We start from the raw sequence: 22807 nt of genomic DNA on the forward strand, positions 1-22807 counted from the left end.
CCAACAAAAGGATATGAACCAAATGGTTATTGACATTTTCTTGACAAACTCATGTATTTACACCAACCCATGCATGGTCAAACGAAGAATCCATGATTATTTCTCGTATCAAGAATAAGACACACGTTTGTAGTTTTTGTTTTTGAGAAAAAAACTGGCAGTGCAATTTTTCAATGAACTGCAGAGGAGACGAAGACTGGCAGTGCAACTTGTCAATGAAATACACAAATCTTGAAGAGTGGATGGGAAGTTTTTTGATAGCTTGTGTTGTATATTCATGGGTTGTCAACATCAGTACAGCATCAACCCTCTGTCAAAATAAGTTTGCCGCCCCCAATGAGAACACCATACTAGCTAGGCGACATTTTCTTAGTTGCACTTAATTATGATACTGCTATATTTCCTTTTCTAACTTGGAAGAAGGTACATTTGGTGTTCAACAACCCTTCTTCCTTTGCAAACTCGGAATGCTGTGTACACTCCATTTGTCCTACCAGCAACTGGTCTCCTTCATTTAAGCTAAGCTCCCCCCGCCAACTCGTCGCTTGGATTTCACTCTCTTTCCACGCACAGTTGGACACCAAGAACTTGAGGCTGTGGTGTGCTGCTCTGCTTGGTCAGGCCGGAAGCACCACCAGCTAGAGCCATGGGGGCAAGCCTAAGCCTCGTGCCGCTCATCGACTACTTCACCCGCCGCGAGTTCCTCGCCGCCGGCCTCCGCCCCCACTCCGTCACGCTCCCCTACCTCTACGACGGTGGCGACGGCAAGTCGTCGTCGACCTGCACCGTGCACTACTGGGCCCCGCCGGGCGAGCCGAAGCTCCCGCCTTTGCTGCTTATTCACGGCTTTGGCCCTCAGGCCACTTGGCAGTGGCGCTGCCAGGTGGGTCCATTGTCCCGCCAATTCCACATCATCGTCCCAGACCTGCTCGGCTTCGGCGGCAGCTCGTGGGACTACCCCACGGCGCCCCCACCGTCGGAGGCCACCCAGGCGGCTGCGCTCGCGGCGCTGCTGGACTCAGTGGAGGGGCTGAAGGGCAAGCGCGTGGCCGTAGCGGGGACGAGCTACGGCGGGTTCGTGGCGTACTGGCTAGCGCGCGCGGCGGGGCCCGGGAGAGTCGGCCCCGTGGTGATCGCGAGCTCGGACGTGCTCAAGACGGCGGCTGACGACCGCGAGTTCCTGAAGAGGGCCGGCGAAGAGTGGGGCGCCGTGCACGAGCTGCTTCTTCCAGCCGAGCCCGCCGCCATGAGGAGGGTGATGCAGATGGCAGCGCACCGCGCGCCGCCGGTGATGATGTCGCCGGACTTCGTCCTCCGGGACTTCATCCAGGTGCGTATCGACTTCTCCTTTGTTTTGTCCTGAAGAAAAAGTAACGAAGGGTCAAGTCAACAAGGTCAGTCGACGTATAACTACACGACACGTAGCTCTGTATTTTTTGCTTGGGTTGCTGCAACGTGAACAGTGCTGAATCAAACTGTTACAGTTTTTTTTTTGGGTCAAGTCAACGAGGTCAGTATTTAAACTTTCATATTGATCTAAAAGATTAACGAGACCATGGATTGGTAGTACAGTATATTAGAGAACAACAATGATATATCTGGGTGTTCCTTCTAATCTACGTTTTTTCATTATAGATGGTTGCAGCTCTCGTATGCTAATTTTCCTGAGATTTTAGCATGAGAACTTTTCATCTATTTGACGAATATAACATTCATGTTGCCCGGGCACGCGCCCCGTGCCTGGACTTCAACCCCGCATGTCTCAGATGCTAGTCGATTGGGCAAACTATCAATGTGTGTGGGCTTCATATCAGCGCGCCTCTGGTGCTTGTTGTTGTTAGCAGCTAACTAACGATTATGGTTGTCAGTATCGCGATACAGGTCCTAGTATCTTACGGTACTAAGATTTTACCGGACTGAAATGATATGTATTATAATGTGTATCCTAATAGGGTGGTATTGTTGTCAGAATGTGATACCATGCCTTAAATCGATAGTATTCCGATAGTATTCCGATACTTCTACGATAGGTGATACCACACATAAGTTAACAACAATCAAAGAATCAGTTAACCTGTTGAAATCAACGAGCCTTATAAGCATGTAATCGCTTTATTGGTTTCCGATGTGGAATAAATATACTATTTTCACCTCCCCATCACTCATGTGGCGTTGGATTCATGCTTTAAGTCTAGAGTACGATATACCGCTCCTTACGAGAACAGTTGCCATATTGTTCTCGTAAGGGAGTGGTAATATTGCTTTAAGTCTAGGTAGTATCTTTTTCAAGAAATACATGCCAGGTAACAATTTTATTTAATACATAAATGATTATATTTTTAGAAATAGAAATATCATAGTATCGTGATACTACGATACGATCCTACGATACAATAATGTTGACGGAAAACGATACTACTTAGTATCTCAACACTGAAAACCTAACGATAACGATTGGCTTTCTGTTTTTTTTTTTATAAAAAACAGCCACGGTCCACACGAAGGGGACCACCCTATACTATATTTTTCCGTCAAAATGCCAAATTTTGTTTTGAACAAGGGTAGGGCCCATAGCACCCTAAATTTCATTCAAATCATAAGCATAGTACATAGAGAATTACAGTTTTTTTTTAGAATTACAGTTTCTTGTAGTGCAGTCGGTAAACCACAATAGCTACAGGACATGCTAAGTTGCTATGAGTTGTGTTCCTACAAGAATAGATAGGCAATGTTCACGCTGAATGCACTGCCTGTTGTGCACAAGTGTGAGCAACTCCATTGAGTTGCCTACCAACTATGATCTTTGCTTCGAGAGGCTGAGTTAGCTCCTGGAAATGGACAGCTTTCCTTCTAATTTCCCAGAGGACAGTGGGATCTCTAGCTCCTGGCGCGGCCGCCCCCTTTGCAAGACTAAGGTTGTTGGTGAAGAAACTCGGATCCTGCAAAAAAAGAGAGGAAGCAATTTGGGTTGTAGTAATGAGTGTTCCCGCTTCATCCCGGATGGGAGATGCAATGTTTGCTGCCTTGGCTGAGACGAACACATCCATAACGTCCGAGTTAGCATGCCGAGTTAGCTTCTCCACAAATTAGAAGGTCGTATGCAAACAAGTTGAGAGTGGATTGGTGGGTAGTTTGGTTCAAGTCTGATACCTACAAGGGAAGAGTAAGCAAGAGCTTGTTGAAGAAGCAGGAACAATTCATTTATGGCCAGAACAAAAAAGATAGGGGGAAAGAGGACATCCTTGTTGTATTCCGCGAGTGTTGACAAAGTTTGCATAGGCCTGACCATTTATAATCTCCAAAAAGGAAGGTGTGGAAATACATGAGCGGATGAGTTTGATGAAATACCCATGCAGCCCATTACGTGCAAGGGTCGAAACTATGAAATCCCATTCAAGCATATCGAAAGCTTTTGCAAAGTCGATTTTAAGCATGAAAGCCTTGCTTTTCCAAGATGACAATTGAAAAGAGTGAGTGATTTCCTGAGCAACTATGATATTATTGTCAAAACGCCGAATAGACCACGCGAAGAGGCACTACGCCAATGAACACTAGATTTTATAATAAAAATTGAAAATCAGTATTTGATCTATTCAGCGTTTTATGGCAGTTCTAAACTTGTCGGAATTCAAAAAATACAATCACTCTATTTCTATATTTTGTTCTATGTCAAATATTTTAAAATTTGACTAATTTTAGATAAAAAATAATAATATTTATGGCACCAATTTAATCTCACTAGATCTGTCTTGACATGTAGTTTCATATTATAACGATTTGAGGTCATATGTTTTGATACTCTTTTTAGTAAAGTTGATCAAAGTTTAAAGAATTGAACTTAGTACAAGAGGTAGAGGTAAACTTATTTCAAGATGAGCAGGGCGGAGTATATGCAAAACTTGGATTCCATGGTCTAATTATGCAATCCTAGCCACTCCGTTTTGCGTCGCGCAAAACACGGGAGAGTTCGTCGTGCAAAATACGGGAGAGCTTATCACAAGGAAATTTCCAATTCCTGTCTCTCGCCCTCGCCAGCACTGTCGCCAGCCATGGTCGAATCTGGCATTCCCCTCGTCCTAGATATAGTCGAGCTCCTGGTGATGCCTACGTGCTCTATGATGGACGACGGTGTGAGTTTATCCTGGGGCCACAGCTTGCGTGAACATGGACGTGTACGGCCATCCATGAGTAGTAGAGTAGCTACCCCTCTCCTCTCGCAAGCAAGATCTGCTTGCTCGAACATTGCCCTAAGTGTGTTCCTCGCCTCCGCAGCCAGCAACATAGTGGCAAGATGTATCGTCGCCGCTCTAGCAAGATCTATGTGATGCTATATTTTTCAAAGAAACTTTTAGTTGTCTCGCGTCCTGTTCAGTCTTCAATAAATTTCTGGGTCCGCCACTGATAACAAGTTCTATTACGGTAAGTTTTGTCTGACTCCAATGATAAAGGAGCGAGGATGACAGCGCGCCTTCAGCTCATACGAGTGCTTGTAGTTGTTGCTAGGTGATCCGCAAATCTGTTTGTAATTTTATTATTTTTAGATTTTATCATACTGCTGCTGCTGGAGATATAAATAGTTGGTCGAATTTTCGTAAAAAAAAAAATAAAACAACCACATCAGCTTGTAGGACAGAAAATTTCCAGCCACGAATTACAACACCTCCTAGCAATGAAATCTAACCATGTAGCATTGATCTCCTCATTTTTAGATATAGCAAGCATTTATTTCCGATCGAAAAAATAGAAAATGCACACTGCAATAATGCTGAACAGCTTATCTTGACCCAATAGTTAGCATGATTTGTCCCTTGTTTATATCTTTGGATCCCTTTGACATTTATTTTTCTAGTTATACGGTGATATGATACGGTAAATATGATACCACTATGCTCTTCCTCATCATTAATTATGCTGACACGTCAGCTTTTTACATGCATGAAATGCGTGATACTACCAATGATACTTCTACTATGAGTAGTCTTACTTTGTTAGAGGCCTGACCTACAATTTCAGCTGTGCTTTTCTATCATAAAGATAGCAGTACATGTACTAGATGTCAACCACTATACTATTTGTAGTAGATGCTGAATCATCCGGTATTCGTTGTCTCCTGTCAGAAACTCTACACAAATAGGGAACAACTTAGCCATGTTTTCAAGGGGATCACGGTCGGCACAGACAAGTTCCAAGTAACACCGCTCTCTCAGGTCTGTATCTGTGTATGTATATGCTGACCAAATATTTATTTCACCCAACACGTACACTGAAACGCTCTGCCGCAGCTAACCTTGTCACCATGTTGTCTGTATGGCTACTCAGGAGGTGCTGATTGTCTGGGGAGAGCATGACCAATTGTTCCCGGTGGAGAAAGCTTTTGCAATTCAGAGGTATAACTTGTCTCAAGCAGGAACTTTGAGTCGTCTTACGGTGTGCGCTCGTGTAGGTTGTTGACGAACAGACGGTCTCCATTTGTATTGACTTTGTCAACTCTGCTTTCAGGGCTTTGGATGGGAAAGCAAGAGTGGAGATCATGAAGGAAACAGGCCATGCTCCACAGCTTGAGGACCCGGCCCGGTTCAACGAGATCGTGTTGGACTTCTTGCTGGCTGCCGACAAGCATGCAGAACCTTCCATCAATCGCAGCTCTCTATGAGTTGCGCAGCCACTTGCATCGTCCACTACACCATTGTTTGTAATAAGACCGCTTAGCCACCTCGGCCCACTCAGAGCTACTACCTCAGTTACATAGTATAAATGGTATTATTTTTTCCAAAGTTAAATAGGGCAAAGTTTAACTAAGTTTCTAGAAAAAAATATCAACGAACATGATGCTATATAACTATATGATGAAAATACATTTCATGTTCTATCTAATATCAAATTCACCTTGTTTTATGGAACAGAGGTAGTACCGTATAATAGATTTACACCTAAATTATTTTGACATCACTAATCAATATAAATATCTGCACATTGTTTCCCTTTTAGCCGTGTGTCAATGCGTAAGGCGCGGTAGCTCGGAGTTCTTTGATCTAAATGGTGTTTTTAGAACTCTAAACCACCTATGCTTCCTCTAAATACTTTAAAATTTTAATGGTCTCCCTTGATCAGCGACGCCTGAAATTGTTCAAGCTTTGCTACATCAGTTCCAAGATGTGTTCGAAGAACCAACTGGGTTACCTCCCCCCCCCCCCCCAATAAGACTCCCTTGATTCTGGGTGCCCAGCCCTTTTCCATATGTCCTTATCACCATTCACCTGCCCTGAAGGATGAGATTGAAAGACATGTTAAGGAGTTGGTGTGAAGTGGAGTAGTTTCTTTTCGAAATGGGAAAACCCCAGCCTCCGCATCATTATGGTGTTTCAAGTATTTAAAAGTTTACAATCATAGATCAGATAGGGTTGAGACATGCATCAACCATCGAAAAGTGAAAAAGCAACATGAAACTATCCATTTTACAGCCTACTAATATAACACGACCCAGTAGAAGTCATGTGTACCCGGTTAGCAGACGGTTGGATTTAGTAACCATAGGCTCCCTCTGATCCATCGGGAGAAGTTGGGCCCATTGTTGTATCCAATATGTAGCTCATCGGATAACCTACAAAAAGTTAGTGTCCTTCTGTTTGTTAAAAATAATGTCATTCATACCCGTTTAGATAGACCAACATAAAGCTCATACACCAATTCATATCCTAACTCTATCATTTTTCTTCACCCTGTTCAGCCAATTACCAAACATATTAGTAATGTTAGTAGGCAGTGGTATATTATAAGTGAGATAAGTTATACGCCAAACTATTTTAGCAAAAGGACACGAAAGGAATAAGTGTTGTACAATTTCTAAAAACTCACAGAAACAACACTTTTGACACTCATTCTAATTACGTTTAGCTAAATTATCTTTAGTGATCAACACTTTATTATTAAAGAACCACATGAAGATTTTTATTTTGAGAGGAATTTTTAACTTCCATAATATTTACGTAAGAACCTGGTATGACCATTCATTAAATTAGGATACATAGATTCGACGTAAATATCTCCGAATCAGTAAGTCTGCACACAAACTTGTCCGGGTTGTTGGACAATTGCACTGTCGTTAACTGTTGACATAAATGTATCCATTAATTTCATTTATGATCATTGAAGGTCCTTCTAAAGCCAATACTTAGTGGCGTTTGAGCTAACACATTAGCCAACATAACATTTTTCCACTACACTACGGGCATTGCTGCGCTAAGGAAGTATCACCCACTCAAATATCTTTCCAAAAACAAACTGATGATACATCTCCAACTTTGAAGAAACCCCTGCTGAAAAGATCACTCTTAACATACATGAAGCCCTTTCAAAAAGGGAAATCGGTAGGCTTAACTTCCACTTGAGATAACGTTTTATTCTTCAAATATTTATTATGCAATAGTTGTTGCCACGTTCCCTTCTCCGTGATTAGTTTAAACAACACCACTTACTAAGCAAACCTTTTTTTTCAATTCTAACACCTCAATTCCTAAGACTACTCATAGTGCAGGTAATTTCACTAGTAATTAAGTGTCCAACTCAGCAAATTTGCTGATGTGGCAGTGAGTTAATGAGGAGAGAAGAGGATTGAGTAACGTAGCTAGTTACCGAAACATCACACTTCCAAGATACAATGAGTCTACAAGCTAATTAATTCATACATCTATGATACTACTTTGATGTTACTAACTACTATGAAGGTGGTAACATAGAGTAGTATCATGTGCATGTCACTACTCTATGTTACTCCCCACTACGACTAGTCTAAACCTCTTTGGTCTTTGGGTCGACAGACATATTCCACTTTGTTAAAGGGCAGCCCGGTGCATGAAACTCCCGCTTTGCGCGGGGTCCGACGGACCACATTGGGTCATTATACGCAGCCTTTCCTTGCATTTTTTGCAAGAGGATGTTTCCACGACTTGAACCCGTGATCGACTGGTCACAAGGCAGCAACTTTTACCACTACGCCCAAGGCTCCCCTTCAAATATTCCACTTTGTTAATCTATTTTTTTTCTTTGTATCTTCCGTTTGCCAGAAAAAAACTTGATCGGAAGAAATCCAAATGTTTTCTCACCCTACTGGAATTTCAAGAAAGGAAAGCATAAACATCGATAGACTCGTCAAAACTGAATTTATTAAAACTAAACGGTCTCGGTCTCCATAAGAGAGCAAATTGCTTCGCCAACATCCCTTACTCGTCTCCGGTGATCCTAGTTCAGAAGGACCACACATGGCGTCTTTGCATCAATTATAGGCACCTCAATGCCTTGACCTGCAAAACCAAATTCCCTCTCCCGGTCATTGACGAACTATTATATGCGTTATCAGGTTCATGTTGATTCTCTAAGCTCGATTTGCGAGCTGGTTACTACCAGATCAGGCTGTCAGAGGGTGAAGCACCAAAACCGCGTTCCAAACTCATCAGGGTCATTTCGAGTATAAGGTGATGTCATTCGGGCTAGCTGGAGCTCCCGCCACTTTCCAAAAAGCAATGAATAGCACCCTGGAGCCACTCTTGCATTGATGTGCACTGGTATTCTTCGAAGACATCCCCGTCTATGGTCTCACTCTATCTTAGCACCTACTGGATCTAGAGGAAGTACTCAAACTGATTCATCGAGACCATTGGCAAGTTAAAGAGTCCAGTATTCGTTTGCACAAAAGCAATTGTCATACATGGGGCATGTTATCAACATACAACGTGTGTCAACGGAGGAGGACAAGATTCCTTCCATAAAGAATTGGGCTACTCCCACGAAACGGGTCAAGGGTTTCTTGGGCTTACTAGGCTATTACCGGAAGTTTGTTCGACACTTCGGAATTATCTATTGGACACTAATAAATCTACTCAAGAAAGGGCCCCTCTTCATTTGGAAAGCTGAATGTGATGTTGGTTTCATTGATCTGAAGCAAGGACTGATAACTGCACCAATCTTGGAACTACCCAACTTCAACAAACCCTTTGTCGTGGAAGTTGATGCTTCAGACATGGGCATTGGCGCAGTGCTGCAGCTAGATGGACATTAGGTCCACTCTCTTTCAACCTCTCAACCTACGAGAAAGAATGTATGACAATCCTCTATGATGTCGAACATTGGCATTCTTACCTCCAGCTGGGAGAGTTTGTCATCAAGACCGACCAGCGCAACTTAGTGCACCTTGAAGAGCAACGAATTACCTCATTCTGGCATATAAAGTCTTTTACCAAGCTGATTGGGCTTAACTACCATATCTGCTACAAGCGTGGTGACGAGAACCAAGCAGCATATGCGATGTCACGCAAGGAGCCAACCGCCAGTGATGCAGTATTTGCCATCTCTGAATGTAAACCAGCATGGCTCAAAGAAGTTCTCTAGGGGTACCAACATGATGGCCAAGCACAACAGGTACTAGGTGAACTAGGTATTGTCAAAAAGAAAGGTCCCTTCTCCTTGCATGAGGGTCCGCTTCGATACCATCAATGAATCTGGCTTGTCAGCAATAAAACTCTGCAATAGAGTGTGATTAAAGCATTGCATGACAGCGTCATCGGAGATCATTCTGGCTACTCTGTCACCTATGCCAGATTCAAGAAGCAGTTTGCTTGGCCACACATGAAGCAGGGCATCAGACACTACATTCAGACTTGTTCCATTTGCCAACAAGCCAAACTTGATAGTTCAAGGTACCAAGTCTTGCTCCACCCACTGCCCACTCCTGATGAAGCTTGGCATGGGGTCTCGCTAGACTTCATCGAAGGGTTACCACCTCGTCCAAGTTCAATTGTATATTGGTCGTGGTTGATAAGCTCACTCGGTATGCACACTTCATACCGCTATTGCATCCCTTTACTACTAAGATAGTTACAAGCCTATATGGACTTTGTCTTCAAGCTCCATGTCCTACACCTTGTTTTTCCTAACTTGGAAGGATGTACGTTTGGTGTTCAACCACCCTTTCTTCCCTTGCAAACCCGGCATGCTCTGAACCCTCCATTTCTCCAACAACCAGCTGGTCTTCCTTTAAGCTAAGCTCCATCGGCCAGGCCACCTCATCACTTCGATCCCACTCCCTTTCCATGTACACTTGCTCACCAAGAAGCTGAGGCTGTGGTGTGCTGCTCTGCTCTGCTTCACCAGGCGGATCGAGGCACCACCAGCTAGAGCCATGGGGGCAAGCCTCAGCCTCGTGCCGGCCATCGACTACTTCGCCCGCCGCGAGTTCCTAGCCGCCGGCCTCCGGCCCCATTCAGTCACACTCCCCTACCCCGACGACGGCGGCGACGGCAAGTCGTCGTCGACGTGCACCGTGCACTACTGGGCCTCACCGGGCGAGCCGAAGCTCCCGCCACTTCTGCTCATCCACGGCTTCGGCCCTCGGGCCACATGGCAGTGGCGCTGCCAGGTGGGCCCACTGTCCCGCCAGTTCCACATTATCGTCCCGGACCTGCTCGGCTTCGGCGGAAGCTCATGGGACTCCCCCACGTCGCCACCGCCGTCGGAGGCCACGCAGGCGGCGGCACTCTCAGCGCTGCTGGACTCGGTGGAGGGGCTGAAGGGCAAGCACGTGGCCGTGGCGGGGACGAGCTACGGCGGCTTCGTCGCGTATTGGCTAGCGCGCGCGGCGGGGGCCGGGAGAGTCGGCCCCGTGGTCATCGCGAGCTCGGACGTGCTCAAGACGGCGGCCGATGACCGCGGGTTTCTGAAGAGGGCCGGCGAAGGGTGGAGCGGCGTGCACGAGCTGCTCCTGCCATCCCAGCCGGCCGCCATGAGGAGGCTGATGCAGATGGCAGTGTACCGGCCGCCGCCGCCGATGATGACGCCCGACTTCGTCCTCCGGGACTTCATCCAGGTGCATATTACTCTGTACTGATTCCACGTTCCACTTCTCCTTCCACAGACCTAAATTTACAAAGGGTCAAATCATCGAGGCAGTCGACCCTATCACTCAGCGACAAGCCACTACGGGAAAAACAGGCTTTCCCGTGCAACTATTTGCACGGCAAAGAGCCCTATTTGCACGGCAAAGGCTTTGCCGTGCGACCCCGCACGGCAAAGATCGCACGGCAATGTTATCGACGGCAAAAGCTTCTTTGCCGTGTGACTCGCCAACGTTGCACGGCAAAGGCTTTGCCGTGTGACGCCGCACGGCAAAGGTCGCTTCTTTGCCGTGTGCCTAACATGTTTTATCTAAAAGAATGCCCCAAACTGGCTGGTCTGGGAATCAAACCTAGGACACAGAGTAGGGAAAGCGTGCCTTGCCACTAAGCTATGTGTTCGTTTGTTGATAACTATACCATGCCATGCCTTTTGAGATGAGAAAAAATCCAGTTTCTACATCTTTGCCGTGCGCTTACACTAGGCAAAGGCTTCTTTGCCGTGCGTTTTTTCAAAAACACTAGGCAAAGGCTGCTTTGCCGTGCAACCCAGCTGCGCGCACGGCAAAGGATGAGGCACGGCAATGCCCAACGCCTTTGCCGTGCACCAAGTCTTTGCCGTGCGGTGTGTTGGACCATTGCCGTGCACCTTTCTTTGCCGTGCGGCCTCTTCCATCTTTGCCGTGAGTCGTATCTTTGCTGTGCGCTTGTGTCTATCTTTCCCGTGACCAAGGTCTTTGCCGTGCGTTTTTATCTGTGCGCACGGCAAAGATTTCTTTGCCGTGCGGGGACACACGGCAAAGAAATGCTACACGACGACGCATATTTTTCCCGTAGTGAGCTACTGCTCTACTGAGTCACTAGTACACTGCATTGGTTCTTGGGTTGCTGGCTGGCTGCAACGCGAACAATGCTGAGCCGTGCTCCGGTGCTCCCCCCTAAACGAAGTTGAACGATTATAGTTGATTTTTTTCTTATGTTGGGTCTGGCGAAATTCATATCCAGCCCATGTATACCTTTCTATATTGATATGATATGCGTACCTCGCGTAAGAAAAACAAAAAGAGGTCAAAGTGACCAGTTAACGATCTCATCAGTCTAAGTACCATCCCACGTCGTACAAAAACGAGGTACACAACAACACGGGTCGTATGAGCGTGTACATGGATGTACAGACGGTGGACATACACTAAAATTATGATCGTGCCCCCAATTACGAACAGGTATGGAAATATCTCCATCTTTATTGTGTTTAACGTGTCTAGAAATTTTCCAGGGGAGGAGCACCGGAGCAGAAGCGAACAATGCTGAATCAAACTGTTATTGTTTCTGCTAGCAGCATAATTCAAATTGCTTGTAGATAAACTTTCATGTTGATCTAAAGATCAACGGGAGCATCTTGGTTGGTGCTAGAGAACAACAACGTCATTGGCTACGTAGGACAGCATAATTTCCCAGACGATGCTGGCGATCAGTAAAGATTCCTCTCGAAGCTGGCGGTTTTGCGAGATCATGCAGCATGCCCCTTTCTTTGATAGTCCCTTGGTCCTGTCTTGATACTGGCTCCCCTTTGCCGTAGGCAGGGGTTTTATGTTTGTGCTGTCCCTGACTCTGTAATATTCCGCTTGAACGCTAGCACTAGGCGGCGATCCTCCACCTTTTGTTTTTTTTCTTTTGCTAAGTACTGATGTATTTTCGTTATCTTCTGATAATGAAAATTCGATCCCCTTGGTGGATCGTTTGGAGAAAAAAAAGGACAGCATAATTTCCAGCCACAACACCTCCTAGCAATTAAATCTAACCAACTCTGTAGCAGAAAATGCACACTGCAATAATGCCGAGCTGCTTATCCTGACCCTGTAGTCCGTATGATTTGTCCCTTGGTGATATTGGATTATTGGTGGAGGGCTGGAGGCTCGAGTGTTAGCGTTCTCGTGTCTTCGTCAGAGGCCTGAACCATAATTTCAGCTTTCTGTCATAAAGATAGCAGCACAGGTTGATGCAAACCACTACTGTGTTATATGCTGATGAATCAGCTGGTATTTGTTGTATCCTGTCAGAAACTTTTCACGGACAAAAGGGAGCAACTTATCCATCTTTTCAAGGGGATCACGGTCGGCACGGACAAGTTCCAAGTGACACCATTATCTCAGGTCTGTATCTGTATGTATATGCTCACCTAATATTTCAACTAACGCATTCACTGAAACGGTCTGACCCGCCTAACATTTTTCGCCACACTGTAGGAAGTGCTAATTGTCTGGGGAGAACATGACCAACTGTTTCCAATAGAGAAGGCTTTTGCAATTCAGAGGTATACTTGTCACAAGCAGGAACCTTGAGTCGTCTTACAGTGTTTGCGCGTGTAGTTTCTTGATGAACGGAAGGTCTCCGTTTGCATTGACATTGTTCTACTCTGTTTCCAGGGCTTTGGACGGGAAAGCAAGAGTGGAGATCATAAAGAAAACAGGCCATGCTCCACAGCTCGAGGACCCGGCCAGCTTCAACAAGATCGTGCTAGACTTCTTGCTGGCTTCTGACAAGCCTGCAGATCCTTCCATCAATGGCAGCTCCCTATGAGTTGCACAGCCACCTGCCGCTGCGCCATTGTTTCGTAGTAAGACAGCTTAGCCACTTCGGCCCATCAGAGCTACTATACGGTAGTGTGTACCACCAAATTATTTTGAAATCACTGATCAATATAAATACCTGCACCTCATTTCTCATTTTAGGGCTCGCTTGATTCAAACGAACGCAGTAGAAATTTTGTATGATTTTAAGCATTAGGAGCCTTTGTTATGTGCGTTGTTTGATTCGTAGGATTGGAATCCTTCGGAATGCATAGGAATTTTTTCTACCTTCAGAATGCATAGGAATTTTTTTCTACATGATTGCATTGCACTATGTTTGGGAGGAAAATTTCTATTCACTTAAACTCGTGTTATAATTCTTTTAGTTTTTCGTGTGAGTCACATGCTACTCGAATAGTTTTCCTATTGGATTCAACTGGACAAGACATTCCAAGCATGCGGTTTTATATTCATATGTTCTAAGAATCCTACGAATCAAACATGTCATAGCCTTGTGTCAAAAAATTGAAGCGAAAATTATGCCCCATTTTATTAATTAAGAAGTTTAGCAAGAATTTAAATTCTATTTACAAATCGGATTACTCATCTGGAATAAATTCACTCAAATGCTTTGTTCACACGGAAACTCAAAGCTTCTTTTGCTTATTGATCTTGTCGTATATGACCATAGGTAGCTCTTGCTTGCTTGCTTGTCACACACATTTCTCTTATTCCATACATCCCAAGATGTAAGGAGGGTTATGGATGCAATGGCTTTGCAGTTTGGAGTTGTGGAACCGGTCGTGTTGAGCCACCACTCGAGAGAATTTGTTGGCCAATGTTAAAAATCAATGATGCAGATGCCAAGTCGTTCTTTCAAAAGGGCTCACTCAGCCGTTCATTTGCAAAGAAGGCAAAGGTTATAATTTAGGGATGTGGCTATTTCTCGGTCGACTTCGTTCTCAGTTAAATAATATCATTAAATTTTAGTTGCAACTCATGTTGTAATTGATAGCTAACACGAATCACGGATCAAATCTAACATGACTTAGTACGACCGAATTTAGTTCTCAGCTAATTGAGAACTAGTAAATCCCATAATTTAACTATCTTCATTTCTCAAGCTGGTAGGCCGTCTAAATCCTATTTTAACATCGAAGCCAAACTAAAAGAAAAGAAAAAAATTGAGGACGCCTAAATCTTCCATTCCACTTGGTGACTATGGAGATGGCCCTAAAAATTGAGCGACTCTACAGCGCGAGCCACACACCTACTCGTACGTAAGCGAGAGCAAACACAGTTTGTTTTGATGACGTGTCAGTGCTCTGGTAAGCGGTGAACAGCTCTATACGGCCATACCCACCGTCTCACTTCGCCGCTCTAGGTGTACGCCACCATGGGCATCAGCTTCCTCCCAGTGATGGAGTACCTCGCCCGCCGAGCCTTCCTCGCCGCCGGCCTGTGCTCCCAAACCGCCACCCTCCCCTGCGAAGCCGGTGGGACCCGAACCATCCACTACTGGGCGCCGCCGGGGGAGCCGCGCCTCCCGCCGCTCCTCCTCGTCCACGGCTTCGGCCCCATGGCCACCTGGCAGTGGCGCCGCCAGGTAGTGCCCTTCTCCCGCCGCTACCACGTCGTCGTCCCGGACCTCCTCTGCTTCGGTGGCTCCTCCCCCTGCCCCTCCTCCCCGCCACCCTCCGAGTCGGCGCAGGCGGCCGCGCTCGCCGCGCTGCTCGACGCGCTCCCTGGACTGGTGAAGACGACGCGCGTCACCGTGGTCGGCACGAGCTACGGCGGGTTCGTGGCCTACGCCCTGGCGCGCGCGGCGGGGCCCGGGAGGGTCGGCCCCGTGGTGATATCCAACTCCGACCTGCTCAAGACGGTGGAGGACGACAGGGCGCTGCTCCAGCGCGCCGGCGGCGAGCTGGCGAGCACGGCCGACCTGCTCATGCCGCTGGACTCGCGAACCGCGCGCCGGCTCATGGAGCTCACGTTCTACCGGAGGCAGGTCACCGCAATGCTGCCGGACTTCTTGATCGGAGAGATCGTGCAGGTGACCGTCTACACTAGCTGATCAAGATCTATTCCTCGTCGCCTACGCTTTCCCAACCCGGCCCACTACTCTTCCCCCCAACCAAATACACTAGTTGGTCACTGGTCAACACATGCCAGTACTGAGCAGTGATCTTGCCGATTTACAGAAACTTTTCATCGATAAGAGGGAAGACAAGATCGAGCTTATGAAGGCTGTAACTGTAGGCACTGATGAGTTTCAGGTTATACCCTTGGAGCAGGTAAAACTTTGAACCAAATGCGGTGCAAATTCCACTTAGCTTGCACTATGTTTTATGTTTCTGAACTACTGAACTATCTCTTTCAGAGCAGATACAAATCCTCAACTAGCTCTGTATTTGATCTTGTTAATGGCAGGATGTTTTGCTCATCTGGGGAGACCATGACCAGATATTCCCGTTGGACAAGGCATTTGCGGTCAAGAGGTAATTCACTGCAATACGCTGGGCTTCATGGCCATCCGTGTGCAAAGAACTGACAGTGCCTTGACTGGTCGATCCTACATTTGCTCAATTTCCTACCATGTATATACTGTAAAATTCCCACAGTTCAACGCGAATTCCAGCATAACCCTTTAATTCTTTCTATTGCTGCACTTATGATGGCTGTAGGTGCTTAGGAGAGAATGTCAGACTGGAAATCTTCAAAGAAACCGGGCATGTGCCTCAGATGGAGGACCCGAATCGGTTCAATGAGGTCGTCTTCGACTTCTTGCTTGCCTCTCTAAAGTCCCCAAACCAACATGATCAATACTAGTTCATACAGCTCAGCTCTATCCTGAATCCAGAGTACCAGAGAGCATCACCCAGCTTGAATATTTCCGTGCAAACTTGCAGTAATAAGTTGTCCAAGACCCTGTTGCTAGTGCATTGTACATTACACAACGTTGTGAAACTATATGTTTCAGTCAATAAAACACTTTTCATGCTTACTCCACCCCTTAAGCAGGAAAAGTGCTTGCAGTTACTTGTTTGCGTTGGATCCATTCAGGATGTAGCTACAAGAAGCAGGCAAGAAGTATCTATTTCTGACCTGTCATGTCATTTTCCAGGATGTTTTTACAGGACCTTTTCCATTGATCATAAATGCAGCAGTATAGGTCCAGTAGGGATTTGCTTGTTCAAATGAAGTGTGCACAGAAGGTTGCAGTAAGCTTTTCATCCTCCCAGATTTTGAAGCTGTTTAATGTTCAGTTTCCCTTGTATGTGGACTCCCTACAAACATGGATTTTCTTTCATTTCCACAAGCAATCAAGAAAGTGAGAAACTTATGACAAAGGCCAAAACATGTCATTACAGTCAAGAAGTTTGGTTCCTCTACATACATACATTCAGAAAAAGAAAACAGGCCTCAGTGGAATTTTGCATGCCGAATGATTGCAAAAAAGAATGCAGGAAGTCTAGTGAGCACCGTCTGCCTCCTGTGATTTCGCCGAGCGGAATCTCCGCATCCATTTCCTCTGGTTCGCAGTGAGTTCGTCAGGGTGCACCGACCCGGACGCAGCAGCGCTTTGGCTGGGGAGCTCGGCCGGGAGTGCCGCGGCGGTGCCGGTGAGAGCGTTGAGGACCAGGAACGCGAGGATGGGGGAAAGGTCCAGTCCACCGAGTGGTGGGACGATGCCGCGGAAGAGGTTCAGGTACGGGTCACACACCGTGCTGCACGAAACAAGCAACATTTTCAGTCGGACAAAAGTCACCCAAGCGAACCAGAGCAAGTAATGTCAGCTACTAACTAAACAGAAGAAATGTAAGCTAATGTTTCGTCAGCCTAAAGCCCTTCCTTTATCGGCACAGACGTGCCAGGGGAAAAGATTTTCTGCTTTTGCAATCTTGCGTCTTGACTCTAATCAAGGACATGATCGCGATAGCTTAGCACTGAGTAGCACTTAAATTCGTTTATCTTACAAGCGAACCAGAGCAAGTAATGTCAGCTACCATCTAAAAAAAGTAATGTCACCTAATGTTTCGTCAGGCTAAAGCCTTTCCTTCATCGGCAAAGACGTGCCAGGGGAAAAGATTTTCTGCTTTTGCAATCTTGCGTCTCGACTCTAATCAAGGACATGATCGCGATAGCTTAGCGGTGAGTAGCAGTAACCAGTTTAAATTCGTTTATCTTCTGAACCACCCATCTGAATAGGCCTAGGAATGTGATGTCTTACCGTTGGCTTTGAGTCTGACGCATGATTGTACTGGTGGGATAATGCATTCTGCTGCAGCGTGTTTACCTGAGGGGCGAGACGATGACGGGCGGCGTGTTGGGGAACCAGGTGAGGACGAGCCTGATGACGAGCACGGTGTTGTAGAGGCTGAGGAAGCTGTTGACGCCGTTGGACACAACCATCCCGGCCACGGAGCCGCCCAGCACCGCCGCGAAGCAGCCCTCGCCGTTGCCGGCCAGCGGGCACGCCGCCTGCCGCATCGCCACCATCCTCTGCCTCCTGCTCTGCTCATTTACATATCGGGCGGGGGGCCTGCGGCGTTAGATCGTCTGGACTCGTCCTGATCGGATTCCGCGAGGGAGTGGGTGACTGCGTAGCGTACCTGGGAGAAGGTGGAGAGGTGGTCGTGGAAGTCGAAGAGCGGCTTCAGGAGCGGGTGGGCGGCCGCGGCGGCCGCGAGCTCGTCGAGGCGGCGCGCAAGGGGGGCGAGGTCCGGGGACGGAAACGCGCGCGGCTGGTGGACGCCGGGAAAGGGGATGTGGCGTATCGCGAGCAGGAGGGGCGGCGCCGATGCGGGGTCGGCGTGCGGCGAGGCCATTGGATGAGTTGGAGCGGAGACGCCGGGGAGACGTGGATGCCACACGAGACGGGAGGTTAGAGATAACGTTCGAGACACGAGATATTAGAGATTTCATGGGGTTTAGCCCTCGTACTATTAAGAAATTTGGCAGAAGTTCACAAAAAAGGAACATGAGAAATTTACTACTCTAGAAGAAAAACAAATTTGTACACTATGTTTGGTTATCCTCAAAATAGGTCACATCTTTTCTCTCGACCATTTTCGTACCTCAAAGTTCGTCCTGAGATCAGCGCACCTCTTCCATGGCCTCTTTTCTCTCCTCAAGGCTCAACGGTCAAAACAATAAAACCGTATATTTCTACTAGTAGGTTGATGCGATTTTAGCTTTCAATTGCTAGAGTTATATTGACCTCTCTCACAAGTTTGATTTGGAGATATCTGTAAACATCTATTTAAACTTATAGTATGTTTAAATCATTTAACCTATAGTTGGGGGGCCAGTGATCCCCCTTTCGCATCGGACATAGTAGTGGGGCTTCGTAGAGTTTATGTTCAACAATGGCATGTCACCTCCTTCACCAATCACCTACCGTTTAGTCGTTGCAGATGTCTCTTAGTGCACTACATGGATACATATAGGTATCTGCCTCGAGCTAATGGTTTTGTTTGTCGTTAACAACTCTTTGTACAATTGTGCTTTTACTTTTACGTTGAGGGTAAGGTGTCGAGAGTACTCCTCGCCAATGCCCTCCGATAGGGGCTTAGGATTGATGGAATCCTGCAAGCTGATAGGAGACATCGGTTCACAGACAAGCGGGGAGAGCGATTTACCCAGGTTCGGGGCCCTCGATGAGGTAAAACCCTTACGTCCTGCCTGACTGTTCTTGATTATGATGACAATGGGTTACAATGGGGTGCCGAATAGTTCGGCTGAGATCTCGGCGAGATTGCTATCGCTAGGGTTACCTAGCTCTAAGCTTTTGCTGGCTATGATCGCTAAGATTGTTCGTCCCCCCTCGGCAGCCCCTCTCCTGGCCTTTATATAGGAGGCCAGGTCTCAAGGGTCCTAACCGAGTACGACTAGGTTTACAGTACTTTTAGATCTAATCTTTCCTTGTTGACCGCTTCCTTGTCTTGCCCGCCAAGGTTTCTTCCTGCGCCGTCTGTGTGGCCCATCTAGCCTTCGGGTGTCTTCATGGGCCTCCAATTAGCCAATACAGGATAGGGCAACGTCGGTTACTCGAAGGGTAGTGCCCACGTCAGTAGCCCCCGAGTGTCTAGCCGAAGATAGTTCGGGTAGAGACTAATGCATGTCTTCTCCTGATGTTCTTCTCCTGATGTTCTTTGCTCATCTTGAATTTGCTCCGTCTTCATTTTATCGGGTGCGCGTCAGCGCTCCCGATGGGAGTAGCCCCCGAGTCTAGGTACGGATGCTTGTAATCCGTGCGTAGACTCAAGTTGTACCACTCGAATATTCTCCTCTGTCGATGTTTTCCACAGGTCTTCATAGGTCATCCGATATATCTTGTTTATGCAAAGGATAATGAGTAACGTGCCCAACTTTTGTTGGTTAACTGCCGATGGCAAAACAACGTTACCCTACACAGAATCAAGTCCCCGGGCATGATCCTGGAGTGCAAAAAACTTTTATTGGGTGTGCATCATGCACTCCTGATGGGAGTGTCTAGGTGCAAGCGCTTGTAACCGAGTGCAGACTCAATCCTTCTTCCTTCGACTGCTCATTCTGTTGAGTCTTCATTTTATCGGGTGCGCGTCAGCGCTCCCGATGGGAGTAGCCCCCGAGTCTAGGTACAGATGCTTGCAATCTGTGCGTAGACTCAAGTCTTTCACCCGATAACTTTTCATTTCTCCTTCGAATGCCTCAAGGTTTTTTTTATGACGTCACTGCTGACGTGTAACTGCTGTGGGCTGATTGACAGGACTTGACCTGACGGGCCCACCCTAACTCTGCGCGGACAGTTTTTAGGGCTTGATCATTGCATGCGTGGTGACCGAGGTGCCTCCTCGATTTTCGCACAACGTGGACATAGTGGGCCGCCGGTTCCTCCCCTCCTTCAAGCGCCACGTGCTTACTTAACTCTTAACTTCTCATCAAAATCTCCAAAGGGTGAAAAATTCCTAATCTCCTCCACAGTTCCCGCATCATCTCCTCATTCTTCTCCTTCTTCCTTCCTTTGCCGTTGTCGCGCCGCCACCGCAGCTTTTCCAATCTTCCTCAGATCCCACAATGGTGAAGAAGAAGAATCATGCCACCGCCAGCTCCACCAGCGGAGGTGCCGCTGCCAAGTCCTCCTCTTCTCTTCCGAAGGGGAGCGCTCCGAGCGCTCCTCCCCCAGCTCCGGCGCCGCCAGCGCCGTCGAGCTCAATGATCAAGCCCGGGGAATGGGTAGCATCAACCGTCACCAAGCGTGACGAGAAGAGATCCCGAAGCCTAGGATTGATATCCTCCGATGCGGGAGATGTGATCCTTCCAGGTGCGATTTCTCGGCCTGATCCTCCTGCTGGCTTTACTGTGATGTTCTTATCTTTCCTTCACCGAGGCCTTTCGCTCCCCACTCATGGATTCCTCCTCCATCTCTTGCGGACGTACGAAATCCAACTATGGCAACTTACTCCCAACTCAATCCTCCATGTTGATGTGTTCATCACCCTTTGCGAGGCGTTTCTAGGTATTGAACCTCATTTCGGGCTGTGGAAAAAGATCTTATATGTGAAGAGATACAGCAGTAGTAATGGGTACTTTGTCACCGGAGGAGTAGGTTTTGTCGCTCGTTCAGAGGTCAATTACTTTAATTTCTCAATGAGAGAGTCCGTGCAAGGATGGAGGCTGAAATGGTTTTATGTCAATGACTCCCTGTCACCCGAATCTCGGCTTCCTTGCTATGCCGATGTTTCCGAAGCCAAACCCAAGAACTCTTGGAAGAACATTCTCTCACCTGATGAGAGAGCATCAGCCGAAGAATTATTCGCCAAATTTCTTCGAATCAAGGAGGCCGACGGCCAAACTATGATCGGCACAGAGGTGGCAGCGGTATTCTTGAAGCACCGAATCCAACCAGTCATGGCCAGAGTTCACCCGATGTGGTTGTACTCAGGTCCAAAGGATGAAACCAGGATTAATGCTGCTGACTTGTTGGAAAAGGAGTTGCTTGATGAAGTCCGGCGCCTTACTTCCTTTAACCAGGAAGATTCGATTCCACTGATCTCTTCTCATTCTCCTCTTGATGCGGATCATCCACCATCAGAGGTATTTTTCTTTCTTCACGTCTTTACTATGCCGTTTTTTCTTAGCCGACACAATTACCATTGTTCTTACTTGTTATTTTCTTCGACAGATCCCCATAGTTTCTGGAAATATGCATGATTCTCCAGATGACACTTCTGAAGGGAGAGGCTCCTCAATCCCCGTAGATTTCCACACTGTCCAGCATACAGGCCTAGAGGACGAATACAATGGTCCGATAGATTTTGAAGCTGCCCACACCGACCTTCCCTCCTCAGCCGATGACGCTGGTGTCGTGGATGGATCAACGCGTAATGACGACGCTGACCATGATACCTTTGTTGATGCAGCTGCAGAGGAGGCCAGGGCTTCACCTGTGAAGAGATCAACCAGCGGCTTTGCCGATGAAGATGATCTCTTTGACATGTAAGTAGTTTCTTTTCTGAAGTTATACTTTGCCCTTTTATTTTTCTCACTCTTTCTATAACCATTGTCGACTTTTCACCTTTGCAGCGACGAAGGGTTTATTGAGCCCCCGTCTAAAAAAGCCAAATTTGATGCTGCCTCGCCGGTCGTAGTGGCTTCCGAAGCTTCGGCTCCTAAGACCGCCCCTATGGCTCAAGCATCGACTGCTTCTTCCCTTTCCAAAGGGAAAGGCGTCTCTCCAACTGCTGCCACCGCAACTCCTCCTTCTGTAAGCCTTTTTCTAACTGTGATGCAAATCTCTTGGAGCGTGCTCTGCTTGACAATTTCTAGTAAAATATCTTCTTTCTTAAGGACTTGCGAGGCGTTATTTCCTCTTTGGAGGCCTTCGCCTCCCAATTCACTTCTCTGGAAGCTGACAAGGCTCGGCTGCAAGAGGAAGTCAAATCTTCCTCCTTGAAATTGGATGGCGCAGTCAAGATAGCTGCTGAGGCTCGCCAAGAGGTTGACTCTCTGAAGGCAGAACTGGGCAAGCTGAAAGAGAAGTGGAAGGAGGAGGAAGCATCCAGGCTGATGGCTGAAACTCGATCAGCCGAAAAGGATGAAGTCCTTCGCCAGTCTTCTTTAGCCTTACTTGGTAATTTTTATACACCTCTGTCGATTGATGTGCTTATGGATTCGATCCTTTTGCCAATGCACTTTTTTCCTTCTTTTCCCTGCAGAAGCGGCGAATATCCCTGTTGATGCCCTGGACAGAGTTCCAAACAACTCTCCAGCAAATGTTGTGTCGATGATTCTTGCCTCTCACCAGCTTACGCGGGAGCTTCTTGTAAAGGGGAAGGGTGCCCTGGCGCGGATGCACTCGATGATTTTCCC

The 22807-nt window shown here is 47.0% G+C and overlaps 4 protein-coding genes across 4 annotated transcripts; 3 read left to right on the forward strand and 1 right to left on the reverse strand.

Annotated features, from left to right (window-relative positions):
- Positions 1-423: 423 nt before the first annotated feature.
- Positions 424-5752, forward strand: LOC127296972 (uncharacterized). The gene is made up of 4 exons (XM_051327221.2): positions 424-1330; positions 5118-5207; positions 5320-5387; positions 5500-5752. The coding sequence occupies exons 1-4, from the start codon at positions 647-649 to the stop codon at positions 5651-5653; spliced, it is 996 nt and encodes a 331-aa protein (XP_051183181.1). The 5' UTR covers positions 424-646; the 3' UTR covers positions 5654-5752.
- Positions 5753-9960: 4208 nt separating this feature from the next.
- Positions 9961-13609, forward strand: LOC127296969 (uncharacterized). The gene is made up of 4 exons (XM_051327218.2): positions 9961-10858; positions 12944-13036; positions 13130-13197; positions 13310-13609. The coding sequence occupies exons 1-4, from the start codon at positions 10175-10177 to the stop codon at positions 13461-13463; spliced, it is 999 nt and encodes a 332-aa protein (XP_051183178.1). The 5' UTR covers positions 9961-10174; the 3' UTR covers positions 13464-13609.
- A 1141-nt stretch (positions 13610-14750) lies between these two features.
- On the forward strand, positions 14751-16492 carry LOC127296970 (uncharacterized). The gene is made up of 4 exons (XM_051327219.2): positions 14751-15506; positions 15655-15747; positions 15884-15951; positions 16138-16492. Exons 1-4 carry the CDS (start codon positions 14850-14852, stop codon positions 16280-16282), a joined length of 963 nt encoding a protein of 320 aa, XP_051183179.1. The 5' UTR covers positions 14751-14849; the 3' UTR covers positions 16283-16492.
- Positions 16493-16776: 284 nt separating this feature from the next.
- Positions 16777-18345, reverse strand: LOC127296971 (ylmG homolog protein 2, chloroplastic). The gene is made up of 3 exons (XM_051327220.2): positions 18067-18345; positions 17751-17968; positions 16777-17181 (listed from the first exon to the last, which is right to left on the reverse strand). Exons 1-3 carry the CDS (start codon positions 18280-18282, stop codon positions 16926-16928), a joined length of 690 nt encoding a protein of 229 aa, XP_051183180.1. The 5' UTR covers positions 18283-18345; the 3' UTR covers positions 16777-16925.
- Between the last annotated feature and the right edge of the window lie 4462 nt (positions 18346-22807).

The sequence above is a fragment of the Lolium perenne genome, chromosome 4, assembly GCF_019359855.2.
Source record: "Lolium perenne isolate Kyuss_39 chromosome 4, Kyuss_2.0, whole genome shotgun sequence".
Lineage (NCBI taxonomy): Eukaryota > Viridiplantae > Streptophyta > Magnoliopsida > Poales > Poaceae > Lolium > Lolium perenne.